This window comes from Polyodon spathula, chromosome 12 (genome assembly GCF_017654505.1).
Source record: "Polyodon spathula isolate WHYD16114869_AA chromosome 12, ASM1765450v1, whole genome shotgun sequence".
Taxonomy (NCBI): Eukaryota; Metazoa; Chordata; class Actinopteri; order Acipenseriformes; family Polyodontidae; genus Polyodon; species Polyodon spathula.
Genome location: NC_054545.1, coordinates 16,471,407 through 16,490,623, shown reverse-complemented (window position 1 = coordinate 16,490,623; position 19,217 = coordinate 16,471,407). Strand labels below are relative to the sequence as shown.

Genomic DNA, 19,217 nt, shown 5'->3' with positions numbered 1-19,217 from the left:
TCCACTGGGCGCAGGTCACCCAGTATTTTTTGGCTAATCTGTGTTCCATTGAATGCCATCAGTGTCTCTGGCACAGTCACCTGAACTAAGCAGCTGCTCTCAGCTGCGATTACAAAACACGCACAGAACAGTTTACTAAACAGGCAAGAAATTAAATATTCCCAAAATATCACATTAAGTGTCGCTTTGAGAGGCCTTGAATATGGTACCTAATAATGGTTCTAGTTTTGTACAGTTAGGGATTGGAGACTGTATTACACCTTTAATTCAACTGAAGGGCGCTACATAGGTAGGGTGCTCAAAGGAAGGTCATTATATAAGCTTTTTGCATGTCGCTGTTGCTAAGCTCCAAGCCACTGCTGGAACTGGCACACCCACAGCAAAGGGATCTCCAGCGTGCAGGGGGGGCTATCTTTTGTCTCTGTTCCAGCTTCTTGGAGGACTCCCCTCTGCATTACTCAAATAGACTGTAATTGCATTAAATAGAGTAAGGAAATAAATCTGCACAAATAGATTAAAAGAGAGATACAGTATGTGCTTGATTAAATGTTGCCCCGAGCTTGTGGAAAGGAGGGTTTGAGGACAGCTAAAAAGATTACTGCTGCCCTCAGTCTGGCCCCAGTCAGGCCCTGGGCAGAGATCACATCAAGGCCTCAATTACTCAACAGGAACCTCTACTGCCTGTCCACTGGATTAGAAATCACTTTGACATCGCTGCACCCGTAATTCTGTGTTGTACAAAACCTTACAGGTCCTCAGATTGTTGCTAGAATTCCATAACAGTATCAACAACATGAAGGCATTGTATATCATGTTGAGACACAGAGTTCCTGATGATGCTGGCTGCACTGTGGCACTACTTTCCAGGCAATGCTGGATTTGATAGTGACTGCAGAATCTTTGCTGCAAAGGCTCTGTCTCAATCAGCCTCACACATGGTCAGACCTCTTGCCTCAGAATTAACCATTTCCACGTTAATAAGCAAGGAAACTAAGTTTAACAGAACAAACACTGAATTGTCAATGCTATTAGTGCAGTGCCATATTCGCCTGCCCCCTCATCATTGAACAATTGAAGTTCTAATTTCTCACCCATTTCACCATCAAAAGCCTCTGAAGGAACCACACTGTAGAGCAGCCCTTGCATTTGCTTTCCTCAGTTCCAGGTAGAAACTCACTGAACACTGTGCCATTCCGCTGCTTTTCTGAAGTTTTCGGGATAGGTGTTGTTGACAGCTGTTATTTAAAATACTATTTATTTTAAAATATATTTGAACAGGCTAGAAGTATACGCACTAGTCTCGTGAGTGTATGAAAACAACCTGTCTGATTTTTAAACAATTTCACACAATGGTTTACAGTTCAGACATGAAATAATTGCATTCAGAGGTCACATTCAACCCAGATCCGCACACTATATGCACTCTACATCTACCATAACATTGTCAATAGGGCGTGAGTCACCCCTGATTATCTGCTCTAATTCCTTCAGGGTAATTAGTGATGGAAATCTACTGGCTGATGATACAGCCTATTGGTTCAATCTGCTGTTTATATGGGCTTACAAAAGTGCAACGCAGCAGCTCTTATTTATAACACTATAATTTGTATTGCAATTGAATCAGTCATGTGCTGCACATTGAAGGGGTTCCAATTTCGGTTTAATCCTTGTTCTACATTGTCAACATATACTGTAACATACACATCCCTTACTAGGACTATAAAGACAAACTCATAGCCACCAATGCAATGAAAAGTAAATAACCATGACCTACATGCGTGTACATGTACACTCCCCAACTCTCAGTAACTTGTTATTATTTTGTATCCAAGTTGCTTACTGAATAAAGCTGTGCTAAGTAAAAATGTCTTACACTCAAAACATTTCCTATCTGGCTGATATGAATTCAAAATGCCATATCCCCCTCTTCCTACAATGAAGCCATGTCAGCATCAGCAGTTAAATTGACTTTCACATAGAAAAAGGAGCAGTTGCACACTACTGTACATTCGTTGGCAGTTTTCTTTGACACATTTTCAGTTGAAGTGGAAAACGTAAGCAACAACCCACGACAGGGTGTGTGGCAAGACATATCTTACAGAAGCCTGGGCGCTTTGTGAGGCGAGAGGCCAAAGGCTGAATGCCTTCAACCCCACAGAAGTACAGTAAGATAGGTGTTACCGCACCCTCTGGAGCAGGTTACTGCACTTCGAAAAATCTCTCTACGTTGATTTTATAAAAAGAAAACAAAATCAGATTGTAAACTACAGTTTATTGCACGTATCCTTCCTCTGGTGTAAAATAGTTCCTGTATTTGTCTTTAGAAGCTACACATTTTCTAAAAAAACTATTCAAGTTTATTTTTCAAAGTGCAGTTTGGATGTATTATTTTCCTGCAGAGGAAAAAAAAAAAAACAACCTAAAATTAAAAACATAACTGCTTATTTACATGTTTTATACAATTTGGTAAGTAAAGCTGAGATCTGAAATCACTTCCCCTAATACAATGCATCGCGCTCTGCACCTTTATTGTGTATTTCTCCAAACATGCTGCCTGTGTCACTTTTCAACACTAGCTTAACTTCTCCAGAATCTCCCAGACAGTCAGGGAGGCAGTCATGCATAAAGCTATGATTTTGTCATGGAGGTCAGGGAAATTGTGAATTTCAATAAAGTCAGTGAAATCTTGGAAATGGATGTAAAAACACATTTGATTAGTTTAGAACGCAGTATGTCATGCACTGAAAATACAAACCTGTGAGTACGTGTAAACTGTGTTGTTGTGTATGCATGCAGCATTTACGTGTAGCTATGTAGGTCAGTCAATAAGATTTGTAGCACAGCAAGCAAGTGTGCAAATGAATGGAGTGGAAGTTTGTGGAGTGAAATTGGTTGAAAAACAGCAACAGCAAGTGCGAGCAAATTGGCAAACATCACTCCTAAGCAGAGAAGTGAAAAATATCCACAGGGGACATTTTATGATAGTGGTGGCACAGCTTTGTACAGCAGGTAATGTTCCTATGGATTACAAACAAAAAGCAAGCTGTGACAAACATACTGAAAGTGCTTTACATAAAGGGATGCTACAAGCCATTGAATCCACAATAGGAAAGACAGCTAAAAAACAAAACATGTGATTCACCCCTTGTCAATTCTTACTGCACGGTCATAAGATATTGTTCAGCTAATCACAGAGTTTAATTTATTCAATCCATTTTCTAATAGTTAAAAAGTACATGACTTGTATAGACAAAAGGTTTAAACTTTTACTCAATTAAACAGTTAGAGCCTTAATTAAAAACAAACAAACATACATGTGAAACATTAAATTGGCTTTGAAGCTCAGATTTTTAACAGATAAAGCTATTCCCTCTCTTTCTCTTTGATTTATTATTCTGCTCCTCTTCTCTTTCAGCTCAGTTTGAGTCAATCGCGTGAAATGCCCGAGTTCCGGCTTCATTGTGTTCATGGGCAAGTCTATAAATCACTAGACTTCTGCTCCGCTCTCTGCAGGGACAGGCATTAAATAGCCCTCAATCCCTGGGCTTACAGGACAAAGTGTACATGCCCAGGCAGCATCAAGAAGGCATTCCCAGCTTTTCATAAAAGATAATACTACTGGATTAGCATGAGCAACATTCAACAACTGGCCACACTGAACACACAGTGCTAACCAAAAAAAATAATAAATCCTTTTCTTCTCTAACAGCATTAAATCGCTGGACCCCCTTAAATGAGAACTAACTATGGCTTTAAAATCAGTTATCTTACTAAACCCAAACAATCATCACTGGCCCTCCTTTACAAAGTGCTAACCAAAGCTTTAAATCAATTTTCTAACCTCTTTCTAATACTATCAACAATATCACGGCCCCCTCCCCTTTGAAAGCAGTGCTAACCAAGACTTTAAAATCCAGTTCCTTACTTAAAAGCACTCTCATCCTCACCAGCCCCTTTATAAAAGTACTGTAACAACTACCTATAAGCACCAGAAACATGATCCCCCTTTAAAAGGTGCCCAAACCAAGACATTGATATGAATGTTCTTAAAATAGGCCCCAAGAGGCAATAGCAATTTGTAAATAATGCCATTTGAATTTAAAACAAACAATTTGCTCAGAAGTAAAATAAACAAGCAGAGAGTCGATTGATCTTCTTCACAAGGAGCCTCTTAAGAGGGGGAGCACTGTACTGCATATTGTAATTGATTACATACATCACAAGCTAATAAAGCATAACTGATTGATATTGTTTACGGAATAGAAAAATAAGGTTGATTATGGAATGGGGCTGACACAGAGACACCCTTAAACTGCGAACAAAACATGTAAACGTCACGGGAAATAAGAAGTAGAGTAATCCATCACAGTCGGGGGGCTTTATTTGTATTGGGGGAGGGGGGGCGGGCGGGGGTGCTTTGTGCACCTGTCAGCATATTGTGAACAAGTGCTTCACTGCACAAGACTCATTACATACTCATTACTTCTCCTGACACTAAATTATTTAGTGCTGCTGTCAGACCCTGCAGGCTGGTGTATGACTCTGCAGTCTCTGCCTCCCTGGAGGCTGGATTCAGTTTCTCAGCATTTGGGGGCTGTTCTTATGTAGTATCTTATTTGGTTGTATAGTAATGCTGGGATATTTGAATATTCAAACAAACACTGCCTGAAGTGTATTTGATGGTGAAAACAACCACGTTCGGATTCACTCATTTAAATGAATTTATAAATGACTGTATCACACATCATACTGCACAGAAGAACATTAGTCCTCTTTAAGTTGGTAATGCTGGGGGTACTTATGAGAGACTGTGGTATGGTATGAATTACACTTTTTTCCAGTTAATTCAAAAGGAAAGAATATTTTAATCATTTTGATACGATGAAAAACATGTGTTCAACCCAGCACTACTGTATAGTAAAGTATATATTGCAGGCTACATATTACAAGACCTGGAAATTAAGAGACAGTATTATTCCATCTTTTGTAGATCTGGATAAATGCACCAATGACATTTGATTCTGATAAATACGTTTTAGCATGGATTAAATTCTGCTTATAGTGGCTATTCATTCCTTATTAGTTAAATAGTTTTTAACTGCAATGACTGTCAGTGGGCTATTCTTGAGAGCAGACTCACTAAGGTTAAAGGATATTAAGACAGCCACATTGGCCATTGTGTGCACGGCTTAGGTTTTATTGCACCATGTGTAGTGTCGATAATCATGTTTGGTTTTGGATAAATACATCAAAAACGCATAAGAGATAAAAGGGATGAAACATGCAGTGCACCAGTCACATTAACAAGCATTCGAATCAGTAGCAATTATATTTCCTTGTCTGTTACAAGCCTAAAGAGAGTTTCCCAAGCAGATTACAAGTGCAGTTATGAAATCGTGGGCATTCTTCGGAGACTGCTCACTGCCTCGGATAAAGGCTCCCAGGCGATACTGATTTGTGATCTCTTTGATTTACACGCCCCCAGTGTCACAGAGCTCGTCCTGCTGGAAGGTCTTGATCGTAGCTGAGCCTTTGTCTGGGGAGTTAGTGTGGGTTACATGTCACTACAAACAACACAAGAACCCTGCGTACCTTCACCCGGGTTCTCTACTGACCATCTCTATTTGAACTGTGTACCATCTAGGTTTAATATATAAAACCTTCTTTATAAATGGTTATTAACAATTTAAACTATCAAGATTAAAATTACACTTGATTTAGTGTTTTACTTTCTATCCTCCAATTTATGTTCAAATGCAGTGGTTTGCAGTACTTCAGGAACCTTTTAAAGAGTGAAAAATCAAAGCAAGTTCCTCATAAAACGGTCCATTTTCTGGCTAAATATTTAGTAAAATACTATGCAGTTTAGGATTCTCATTATTACTGCTACAGTCTTAACCATAATCACACATATAATAAAAGCAACAGCAGTGTGCTGCTACAAAACAGTAGGTAAATCAATCAGAAAAGTGCATTTACGGATGCCCGTAAATGGGTCAATGCATGACGCAGAGGGTAAGTGGAGTTGCGAATCCAGATATTCTATTGATGGATGAGAGAATCAAAGTTGTCAAGTTTACTTCGCTCAGCAAACAGTATCCTGGCTCCCTCTAGCACAAGCTGAGTCAGTATCTGGGGCTGGTTGCATAAGACACCTTAACTATTACTTTTAAGTAGAACACCTGAAGATACTTTTTCCCTCAACAAGGGTGCTGACTTAAATGTGTTAAGCAGTGTTCTGCAACGCCCTTAAACTCAAGGAAAAATGAAGAGAAAAACCAAAGGTAACAGGGCACTGCCCCCTTATAGCTAGTCAAATAACACTGACACATCAGAAGACATGCTCTGCGCCCCTCAGATATTTCTCATCACTGCCTCATTTTGAGGAGCTGCAGCTGATTGCTGCTTGTTAGGCGCTTAACTGCACCCAACAAGTGGCAGGTAGTTTAACTCCTAACAAAGACCCACGTTCACAGTTTACAGTTCAAACACTTTGTTGCACAGAGTGGCTTACTTGGTAAAAGCACACCCGCATTGGTGTGCAGTGCGACTCATAGTCAGGGTAGCACAGGTTCGTGTCCTGGCTTCACGAAGTGCATGCCTGTATTGGCGTGCAGTGTGAGTCATAGTCAGGGTAGCACAGGTTCGTGTCCTGGCTTCACAAAGTGCATGCCTGCATTGGCGTGCAGTGTGAGTCATAGTCAGGGTAGCACAGGTTCTTGTCCTGGCTGTGCAAAGTGGGGATCCGCATTGGCATGGAGTGTGTGGAGTGCAAATTAAAACTACTTTTGTCTTCCACTCTCAAATGCAACCAGGTTACAGAAGCCTCAGCCATTAGGCAGTGAGCACTCCATAAAGAACTTGAGGGTAGGTAGAGAAGCACAGGGGCTATGTGGGGAAGCAGTCTGCTGAAAGCCAGCCCAGCGTGTTTGCTGCTGCTTCCCCGGCCGGCAGGGGAAACGAAAGAGGGCCAAAGCTGCTACTCTCAATTAACGGTTCAAAGCCAAGTCCAGGAAGCCACAACTAGCAAGCTGCAGCAAAATAACACAGAGCCCAAACTGAAACACCCAGCTGCTGTAGATGAGAAGAAAACAACAACAGCAGCAGCAGCACCATACAGTACCTAATCTAGGCAACACCCAAAAAACCGGATGCAGACTCTGCAATTAAGGCTGATTTACTGTAAATCGTCAGCCTTTAGATTTGAAACAGATTGTTGATTAGCTCCCTGAGATTTGCAAAGTGCTCGCTTTAAGGCTCATAGAATAGAACCACAGTGGGTTTCAGGAGCATGGGGTGGGTCATTTGTTGCCAATATCTGCTCCACCCAGAACACTTGCTTACTAAAAATACTGGTACCTCAGAATAGATAATTGTCAGCTATTTCAACATAGAAATTATTTTACCAAGTTCAGTGCTTTCCATGGAGGGCACCAATCCAAGTACTACTGATCAGACCCAGCCTTGCTTTGCTTCTGAGATTTGGCAATATCAAGCTCCAATGGTTGCATTGGTCAAGGGTCTTCCCGTGAACATCAAACTGCACAGAATAAGACTCTGCAAGAGGCAGGGTCAGCTATACAGATACACCAATTGTACAGCAATAGCCAGCCGTACTTATTTCCATCTTGAATATTAACAACAGAATTCTGTAGTTCAAAAGATAACTTGGTGACTGTCATCTTTTCCACTGCATCCCTAGTCTCTTTTTCTTTGGTGACAGAGCAAGGTTTCATGAGAGAGAACACAAAGAAAGCCACATTCCTTTTATCTCAAACGGCACAGAGTCATCTATTCATTTAAATCCAGCCTCTACACAAACAGGAACCGCTGATATGGAAGATCACTTCTAATTCAAGTGAACACACACGCACACACACAAGTCCTACAGCAGCACAGTCAGCCCCAGGCAGCATCAGTGCTTAGAGCTCAGTTTAACCAGGAGCACCTCATTCAGACAGGCAATTCTGACAAGCACTCACAGCTCACACAAACAGCAGGGGGAAGGGGAAAACAGGGGATCTGAGCAGCACTCATGTGCCCTGTATACTTTTATTAAGCATCAGTAGAAAAAAAAACCCAGCAAGGTAAAGCATGGTCTATGAATGGTATTTAGGAGGCATTGAGAATGCTTAAAGATTTGACACCTGACAAGATCAGGCTAGGGTTGAACGATAATAACTTTTTAAATTATAGGTTATTGATTAAAGTTTGAAAAACAGTGTGCTTTGTTGTGTGATTTCTTCCCTGGAATTTGAAACAAGCCATGCTGAAGGACTGAAGGAGTCACCACAGCACAGCCATTTTGTTTCCAGTATCAACTTGCTTTGCTGTTACAGCCCAGCTGCTTGCGATTGACCGCTCGATGAGATCTGTCTCCCAGCGCTCATGTGAACACAGAGGACTGCGGAATTAAAGGAGCTAAACCAAAAATGCATTAGATCAACCTTTTTTTTTCTGCAAAGCAGTGTACAGCACAACACTTTAGTTTCTCACACGTTACAGAACATTCAATGACCAAGCCGTGCAAAGGAACAGCAACCACTATAAAGCAGATAAACCAATGTAGAAGCACTGATTGGATTTATTTAAACAGCGCTACACCCTTTCAACTACAGTGATTTTTATTGATCCCTGCAGTAATACCACTAAAAACTACAACAACACTGGATTTCAATCCAAATTGGTAAGGTGGCTATGACAACAAACTAAACTGTACTACACTTAGAGACTCACAGACTGTGCCAGGTTCAAAGAAACACAATGAAGGAAGGAACCAACTGAATTCACACAGAAAGCGAATTAGCATTCACAATCCATGTGAGTAAACTCTACATTGCTCAAACATCCCATTTAGTAAGCAACACAGAGCGTGCTGCATTAAACTGTTACAGCAGAAAATGAATAAGCTGCTTAATTAATTGAGTTGCTGACATTTCTTGAGTTGAGCCTACATGTTTAATGAATGGCATAATGTGTAGTTGTAAAAGTAAATTGAATTGTGTGCGCGTTTAATCTTAAAGCGCTGATCACAGCAAGTGTTCTACTGCTATGGCAGAAGAGAGCATGGTAAAAATGTAAATTAAATGTTTGGTTGTTAAGGGAAGTATTATTTTTTTTTTTGTTTGTTTGTTTGTTTGTTTGTTTTTTTAACCATGTCTAACCATGTTTAACCAAACCTAAGACATTTTCAGTTAAACGTGAGCATTAAAAAAAAAAAAAAAAAAAAAAGGTATTCGCTAATAAAAAAGGGGGGAGTTATGCACGCACACACACACACTCCCAGACACAGAGCAGATGGGAGCCAAGCTAATGCCCAGCACCTCTCTCAATTCACAGAGTCTCTGGGCAGATGGGACACAGATCCTGGGACACAGCTAATCTGTATTTCTCTTTCACTTAAAGGGGCAGCACTTGCATGGTTTTAATGTGTTGCTGCAGCAGATTATAATCTATATGAAAATATTTCTGCTTCCCAACAATACAGTTTGACTTATCAAGCCGGTTCAGTTTTTTTTTTTCTGCACGCCTTCTTAAAAAAAGCAATACGTTTTCAGTTCAATTTGATTTTATTTAGGTTTTACTACATTTAAAAGATTTGCACATTACCCACATTTTAGAGGTACCAGCAGGGTCATTTATAGTGTGGCAGTATTTAGATCCAGCGCTGGGGTAGTGTCACTGTATTGATTACATTTCAAAAGAGGAAAACAAAATGTTGCCATTTTGGATTTGGAACTACAGAATCTATTTTACCTGATGTGTTTTCTTCTACCTCTTCATTTGCAGTAATGCAAGAAGACCCCCCCCCCCCCCCCCCCCCCCCCCCCCCCCCGTTAAGATTCTGTAGTAAAAATGAATAAGGTGATCCACCATTTTCTTTGCTTTAAGCTAACCTCACAAGATGGGCTTTTCCATTGGTGCTTATGTGTAAAGCAAGTATGCGAGTCACTCTAGCCCAAGTGGACCCCTTTCGTCCATGACTTAAATTTATTAATTTGCCTTTTGCCCCAGGAAAACTCTTGAAATAACCTTGAAAAACTAAGTAATACATGTCTTGTTCACCCCCCAGAAAAATAAAAAAAAATTGTTAATTAAAATGGGCATTGTTCCAGACTCATTTTCACCATGTAGTGCATGAATATCTCGGTTTCTGCATGCACACTACACCTGCCCTAGCACCATTTATCACTTCACATGTGGTTTACTTATCATCAACCACAAATGCAGGAAACACTTTCCCAGAATATGACTGCTAATAACCCAGTATTAGTAAGCTAGCGATCTCTGAGGCGAACATTAAATAAAACTGGCAGCTCACGGGTGAAGAGTCCAATATTCAGCACAGTCCCACTGTGCTACCGGCCTGAGCTCCAGCAATGCTGGAGTGTCTCCGTGTGGGGGTGTGTTTCATGAAACCATCTTTTCTCAGATCAGAGTGCCCCTGTTCGGTCAACTCCCTCTATTATTCAATCTGTAACTACAGATCTCAAACAATTAAAAAAATCATCTGAGAATCTTTTGGTTCTTTCTTTGTATTTAAGAAAATTCAGGATTTCAAGCAAATATTTCAAGTGTAACAGTGCAGACGAGCTGCTGCATCTTGGTAGCTTTGCTATAGGTCGCATATCATTGCAGTGAGTTTGAACTACAAGACACAAAGGGATTAGGTACCAGGAAGCAGCAGCAACTTTTCATTTATTATGTTGTAAAGCATCAAAAACAAGCAAAAAACCAACAGATCTTTAGGGCAATAAAAAAAAAGACTGCAGTGATAATATTTCTAGTGCTAATAAGAGGCAGAAAAAACCTTATTTATCATTTTGAATCCCGCAAGACTTCTAGTCGAAATGTTTGGCAATGAATTTATGAAGTTTCTTTCGAAGTTCAGCTCTATTGGGTGTTTATTAGCTATGGGTGATATATCTTGTTATCTACAACAGAAACATTAGACAAAACAGACAATTCCCAACTTCCCCTTTGCTTTCTGGATTATACAGTAACAGTTAGAAGATGTCATTTAGAACACCTGACCGCTACAAGTCATAGCAGGAGCATAGCCACTTCTCACAAGCACAGGAAAGGATGCTTGTGCTCCAACAGAAGAAACTGCCATGTGGGAATGTATCACACTGGACTTCAAGAGCAATGGAATGGGTGTATACATACAGCAAAGAATGATATGGTGTATATAAATCGGGATAAAACTGCAGCTTTAAGAACGATGCAGCATGCAGAGAGAACTGATCAGAGTTCTGCTATCTCTAGATTAAGGTCTGCAAGAGCTCACTGCTTCAAATTATCACATGGGTTAAGAGACATTGCATTGAGCTCAGAAATTGTTATTACCATGTAACTGGAATGCACCCCAGTGTGCAATAAACACAACTAAAATACTTCAGGAATGTGCCTCCTGCCTATGACAGTGTACAAAAATGTGAGCGATTTGACAGCAGACAAGTAGATATAAATGTGCAATTCATATCGCCTGCCACCCGGGACTACAAGTTTTGCCATTATACTTTGCCCGTTTGGATAGTGTTTATGTATTTGTATTTGTTGCTAGAAAAACACTCTGGGTATATTTCTAGAGAGCCACACAAGTTTCTAAAAACTGAATTGCAGAAATCTAGCACTTACACACAAACATTTTAAAAGTGTTTACGTCCCAACCCTATCAATTCTCATTGGCTAGCTGTGGAAAAAAGCTGATCTTCTATTGGTTACCAAGAAACACAGAAATAGCTGCCAAGAGAGCTTCTGGCAAGGCACAGACTAATATTTTAAATGTAAGGTATTATTTATGTTTTTTGTAAATTAGCAAATAAGTGATACTGATTTCTTAATACATGAACCTTACATTTAAATGCAGCAATCTAGTAAAGTCAGAAAAAAAAACACACCCTAGTCGCGAAGGTATTTTGTGGGATGTCTAATAAAAATAAAAATAAAGTTTACTGTTTAGAAGCATTTCAAGATAAACTTTCCCTGGCAAAAAAATGTAACATCACTCTGCTACAGCAGTGTTCCAGTTAGCCATTATGGACAAGATGTTAGAGGAGCAAAAATAGCATAAAATGTTTACACTGTTTAAAAAAAAAAGTACATAATATAAATAAACAAACAAAATAAAAAAACATATTTTGTCTTTGTACAATTTCATGGCGCCTACGGTAAATATTGCTGCATTTTGGTAGAAAAACAGTAAGAATTGCAGAGAAACTTTACAGGTTATATAAGTCCTTCAAAATCCTTGAGTTCAGCAGTTACAAAACTGAAAGAACATCAAGAAAAATCAGAATTCCACAAAGCAGCAGTAATAGTTGGCAGTGATTTTGTATCTTTTTGTACACCAGGAGTTGGATTCAACTTAGAGAAAGAGTGGGAAAAATAAACAGGCAGAAGCTATTTTTATATTTCAGTAACTTCAGTAAATTGCTTACTATAGTAGTACTCTTAGTATGTTACTTAAATTTACTAGCAAATGTGTTCCAAACTACACTGAAAGGAACATTTCCTTAAAGTGTAAGTAGCGCATAAAATATGTTTTTTGTTGACAACATATAAATAAAGTATGTAATAATGGCTGATATTTATCAAGGCGGTATAGAAGACGTTGTTAGCAGTTTTATCACAATTGGCTATGCAATTCTATATACATTGTAGGATAGACTGATGCCTCTATGTATATTTTGACAATCCATAACTTGAGTGTCCCTTTATGCAAGATGGACAGACAGACTGATATGTGGATGCATCAGCTACATCCCCAGGGATATGCACCCCCAGCAGGGGACAATATCAGCAAGAACACCAAATTCATTCAATCTGTATGCCTGTCTTCCAATACAAGCAAATAAAACATGAATGCACTGAAATAAAGCATGCCGTACCACACCTGGACAAAAAACTCAAAAGATCTGTAGAAAATGATAATAAAAAATCAGAACAATTCAGGTACAGCAATTGACGCACAAAGATCCACTCCCTGTGACCCTCGTATTTCAGGCAGAATGATTCCATCTTTCTCCTCAGCAATGCAATTCAAAGGAAAGTTTCTTTGTGTTATTTCTGTACTTATCTCCATCCCTCAAGCAGTTCTGATAGTTACTTTGCCTACTTTTTGATGAGGGTGTCCCTTCTAAAGCGTTTGATCGTGAATAAAACGCTGCACTTGGCTGATATAATAGATCTGTCTTTGTAAAACGCCAATCAGTGTTTTTTTACGTGCGAGATTCGGGTTTAGGTTTGTGAGGGAAAACAATTCTCACATCTAATCCTTTGTGATACCAGTTAGTCTGGTTTTAGTTTCAACCACAACCTAAATATTTTGACTTATTCTCTATAGTTTGTCTGGTGAGATTATTCTGTGTGCATCAAAATTCAATACATTTCTTTCAAAAATATTTTTGCATTTGGTTGAAACAAAACCTTGGCTCTTAGAAGCCCCTACGGACCCAAATTGTGAATCAGCAATTGAGGCAATGATGTGCATGTCATAGAACGGTGGAAATGAAATATACCTTTCCAAATCAAAAGCTTTTAAGTGGTCTTTAAAACAGAACGACTGCAGTGCTGTAGCCGGCATCCTGTGGTCCTGACAATTCCACAAATTAGGCATATTGTTCTATTAGGGCTTGGTGCAGTAAACTTAACGGCACCAGTTACACTCCAGACATATTCCCATCTACAACTCAATCTCATCTCAGTCCAATTATCAAAATAAGACAGCAGCCGCAATTTACAGTCTACAATCCAATCTGCAACCAGACCAGAGGAAGAGGAAGATGGGCCCTGGTGCAGGACCTTATTGTGCCCCCCCCCCCCCCCCCCCCCCCCCCCCCCCCCCCCCCCCCCCCCCCCCACACACACACACATTAGTTTAACCCTTATTCATAAACATCAAACATACCAAATTGAACTATATTTAACTGTCAGAATGTTAGCATGCATGAAATAGTACATAGTACTGAAATAGTACTACTCACCTACTTTATTTTATTCTGCATACATCTTTACATCCAACACTACACTATTTTTTAATCATAAACAAATAGGTTTAATCACTAACAGACATTTGCAGAAATTGGCTCATACAGGAAACTGTTTTTTTTTTTAATGATTATTATTTTTAAATCAGAAATGCAGGCATGTTGATTTGCTGTAGTTTATTTTAGTGCCCGCAGCAGCACCCAACAGCTTCCGTGTGGTGAATGGTGCACACAGACTATAACTGCAAATGTTAGGATAATTAAGACAATAGTGATACCTGTTGAAATGAGGGAGGATACAATCTGAATTACTGGCACCGCACACCGGCAGCTACAGGGATACAAATGAGCGCAGTTGCACCTGCTGCACCTGAACCAGACATTACACAAAAGCCCACCTGTAGGGTTCCCAAACTGAAACTGACATTTGCATACGTTTCCAAACCAAACAATACCGACAAAAGATAAACCGAACCGTACCGAAACCACTTTTTTTTTTGTACAATTGAAATACATTAGCAGTTTTAGCACTACGCCAGCAGGCGTTTTCAGAAGCCCATCACACACTTTGCTGCACGTAGACGGTTCAAATTAATATCCCTTAACGGTAACACAGTAATATAAAATCAAAAGTTATGGCAAGACCTACCTGACTGATTGTGACAGACAGGTTTGTTGAGGAAAGGTGCTGCTAGCAGTGCAGGCATACGCACACAGAGCCTGCATACCCTGACTTACACCTTTTGTCAAAACTGCATCCTAAAAAATAAAAAGCTGAAGTTGGAAGTTTTTTAGTTAAAAAAAGCCGAGTCTGTTGCGTCTGTTGAATTACTATATGTAAACTTAACAAAAAATGTAATAAAGCTAAACTGACTAAAACAGACAAATGCTAACACACTGAAATTAAACGCATTCATTTAAATTAGTTTTGTTTGTCTAATTACTTTGTTGCTGCAATCTATTGGCATATTGACTGAACTAAAGGGTAAAGGCTTTACCGTAGTGTCAGAGATTCTTTATGTATATAACTTGAGCTGCAGTTCTACTCTGATGCGTTTTGCCACTTACAACCAACCGCAGTGACAATGGGGTTACCAGGAATATAATATATAAAAAAGTTGAATGTCTATTAATACATTATTGTATTCTTGCTACTAGGGGTGTCACGATATAAACATTTTCTCATACGGTTATTGAGTGTGTTATTATCACGATAATTGCGATAAACATGACAATTTGCAAAGAACGACAAAAAAAAAAAACCCTTACAAATTTATAAGGTTTACTATTTATTAAGCTATAATAGGTATGAAATCAGTATAGCCTAAACTTTAACAAAAAAAATATGGTGCTTATTTATAATACAATAGATATTTATACAATACTCAATATTTGAAATGCAGAACTCTGTGAAATAAAAAAGAATTTGGAGCATTTCCAAAGTAAAATAAAATAAGCCTTAGAGAAAAAACTCAGTCATCATTCCCATTATTTCTTTTTTTTTTTTAACTAAAAGAATAATTATCCAGCTTTTTCAGTGTTTTTTCTTGTATTTTCTTTTTTTTTTTTCTTTGCTCATTTAAATTGTTCTGTTTTGGTGCCAACATAGTCCAATATGGGGGGACGGGGACGACGACAACTGGCTATAAACATAAAAACGAAATATTTTCACTGGTGTGAGGTGAACAAACTTAAACGGCACGAATTTCAGGTTTTTGTGTAAAAACACTAACATGTTTATATGTTCTGTTGAAAGACATAATCGAAAGGGTGTTACAATATTTCCACATGTGTTCAATATTTCCAAATGTTTTCATATTTGTCTGCTTACATCTTATTCATAAATAAAACAGCTACTTGTTATTGTATGTGTGCATGTATTATTATAACAGGTATTATTATATTATTATACCATCAACATAGCTCTCAACAAATGTGTCACATCACATTCTCTAAGTTTCAATTTTCAAATGTATTTTTGTTTTTACTTTTAAATTTGAAATGTAAATTTAAAATAAAACTCAAAAATTGATGTTTTAAAATTATGAACGGTCATAAACCCCCTCGCTATGTAAAAACTACTGAACTATTGTATAATAAACACCTTGTATAATAACACACCAATATTAATTATAACCAGCAAATTCTGCTCAGGATATCGTTTTACTGGCTTGTCAGTTGTCATTATTTATTTATTTTTAAACAGGAAGTCCAATATGCAAACTGTTCATGACATTACTAATGTGCGACTGTATATGATCAAATACGTCTTACACTACGATGTTTGAAAACACAAATAATTTGGTGGAAACAAAAAAAAAAAAAAAAACGGATAACATATTAATTTAAATACCCGGCAGCCAAAGTTATGTTCAAGTACACTGCACAGAAAGATTTACAGTATATGTATGTATTTACAGTATAATGGTAAATCCCGAAAAACTACTCACTTCTAAATCTTTTGTAGTCATTTTTGTATTACTTTAGTATAAATACATGTTAATTTGGATTCATATGTTGTTTTTTTTCTGACTTTATGTGAACGAAAAGACACACATTTGCCCGTTTTCCCATTGGAAATAGTGATATTTTGAAATATCACTGTCCTGGTCACAAAGCAAAGTTTGTGGGGAATAAAAGCCATTTTCTATACTTTTGAGGCATAAGCAATTAGGAAATAACACTACTACCCAGGAACAAAAAAAAAAAAATTGTTACACAGTGTAGTCACAGCCTTCAGGTTCACCCTACATATTTTGTTCTGCAGACAGAGATTTAAACCTGCCTCTTGCACCCTTCATATTGGGCACAGTTATTAGGTAACTTCCACTATCAGTGCAAATTGGAGAGATTGAGTTCTGCCAGCCTGCAATCCTAACTGGGGCTGACAGTCCTATTTGATCTTAATCTGACTCTGATGGAAATGAACAAGTCCATTTCACATTGCTTTCGGGGCAATGCCAGTGGCAGATGGAAATGCAGTTTTACTGATTGAGGCAAACTTTAGCACAGTCGTGGAAACAGCTCACGCAAATGAACAAAACTAACTTTCAGAAAACCATGTCATTAAACTCTACATTACTAAAGCAGTGCTCCAATACAGGATGCAATAAGCTAGTCAAGCAACAACAAATTAACAAGTAACCCGACTGAGGCTGGTACAGTATATCAGTTTAATATATAAACCATAACATTTCAAATGTTCCAAAATCTGTACTAATGCAATGGATCTCCTCTTAGTTCCGCCTGGAGCGCCACTGAAAACAACTGGCACCTCAACATATTGAAATGAATGGAAAGGCAAGGGCTGGACGTGAAGTAGGAACCTCACAGTTCAAAGCCAAAGTCTTACCATTAAGCTAAAGAGCAAGCTCTGTAGTCGAGAGGCAAGTGCATGTCTTATGCTGATGTCAGTAGTATTATGGCTAGGAGGAGATCCATTACAATGTGCAAATGTACTGTACTCAATATAGACCCCTGGAAGCTGATACTCTCAATAACTTGTGCTAAAGACCGTCTTAACCAAGTTTTGTCACAATTAAATAAAGGGTTGTCAAGAACCTCAGGCAATCCTATCATTGCATTGTACAAAAAAATATAAAAAGTAAAACAGCATAACCAATTTTAAACAAGGTTGGGAAATAAAATACCTAAAATAAAATAAGGTAAGGGGACAAAAACAACGACAGTAACAACTTTGAACATACATAAATCTATAAATAAATTACCAGGAGGGGGTGGGAACTGACCTACTCGTGCCTTGTTTAATATTAATTTAAGTAGCGTTACAATACTTTTCATGTGAAGGACTGTTCAATATTAAGCATACTGCATGCATAATTCATGCACACATATTTAAAGTAGTACTACATCCCATACTCACATATTCCCACCCCCACACACAGATCACTCCCCCTCGCTGACTCCCTCCCTCCCTCTCTTTGTATGAAGAGATAGTTAAACTACTAATATACTACATATATATATATATATATATATATATATATATATATATATATATATATATATATATATATATATATATATATATATATAGATAGATAGATAGATATGTATTACATAGATATACAAAAATACCAGTTTTGTTAACATTTGATCGCAGTACGTGGTTATTCTCTGCTTTCTTTACAAGTGCCCCTACTAGTAATTTCCCCGACCTGGTGCTGTTTCAACTTTTATTCACTGTAAACCCTTTTAGAAATGAACACGCCACTGACCCACGGATCGGATAAAGACACATTAGAACTCCGACCTGCAATATGAAACAGTGGGTTAAAAAAGCTGGCGTTTAAACGGCGTTATTGATTTGAAATAAACGCGATACTTTAGCCCAGTAAAGAATTGCTCAAATTCCGTATCATAAAAGTGAATCCGTATTTTAATGCAAAAGGATTCGTAATTATACTTTAGAAAACAACACTAAAACAGATTTATAAACCATCACAGTGTGTGAATTAACTTAATGGATGCATAATGCATGAAGTTACTTGTAATAAAAATAAACCCGCTAAGAACAACCAGAATTGTTTAAGTTATATTGCAGATAACTGTATCTCTCTTATTTTATATATGCTATTTAAACATTTACATTGAATTATAATAACCTAATGAAGTTCTGTAAAAGTATTCAAACTTGAACACGCTGTTCATTGTTAGCGCATCTAGTGTTAAAAAGTATTTGTAAAATATTATATATATATATATATATATATATATATATTTGTCCATATGCACACAAAATTGCATGCAGACATTCACATAAAATGCTATCGCTCGACTGCTGTTTTGATTGCTAAAAGAATATTTCCTTTTGTTTTTTGGGAGGGGGGTTTGCAGATTGTACATATACGTAAACAGAAAAGTTCTCAAAATAATTATTGTATTAATTTGTAAGAATTACTTACGCTTTGAGAGGATTGTGAATGACAGTCGCCATTTTGCTATACTGTAACCCAATATTGTGTGTCTCGGAGTTCTGAAGAAGCCCATCGAGGGGAGCAGCCAACCAACGAAGGAAAACCCGGCCCACTAGCCAATCGGGGTTAGGTATATCAAGACAGGGCGGGGTTTGTAGGGAAAGCTGTCAAACCCATTTCAAAGGGATGCTGCTTTTATAAAGCAGACTGAATGTACGGCTCTTAAAGTGACAAGGTGCTAATTTTCACAGCTCGCTGCTGTCTTTTCACTGCCAGAAAGATCACAGAC

At 38.2% G+C, this 19,217-nt stretch overlaps 1 protein-coding gene across 2 annotated transcripts in view; it reads right to left on the bottom strand.

Moving 5' to 3' along the window:
* LOC121324171 (zinc finger protein DPF3-like) overlaps positions 1-19,016 on the bottom strand; it is a 69,118-nt gene extending 50,102 nt beyond the window's left edge. For both annotated transcript variants that reach the window (XR_005951226.1, XM_041265716.1), the window contains exon 1: positions 18,917-19,016. Coding sequence is in view for 1 of the 2 variants with exons in the window: in XM_041265716.1 (XP_041121650.1) it covers positions 18,917-18,948 (32 nt within the window). In the remaining variant the exon portion in view is untranslated. The remainder of the gene's footprint in view (positions 1-18,916) is intronic.
* Positions 19,017-19,217: the final 201 nt, after the last annotated feature.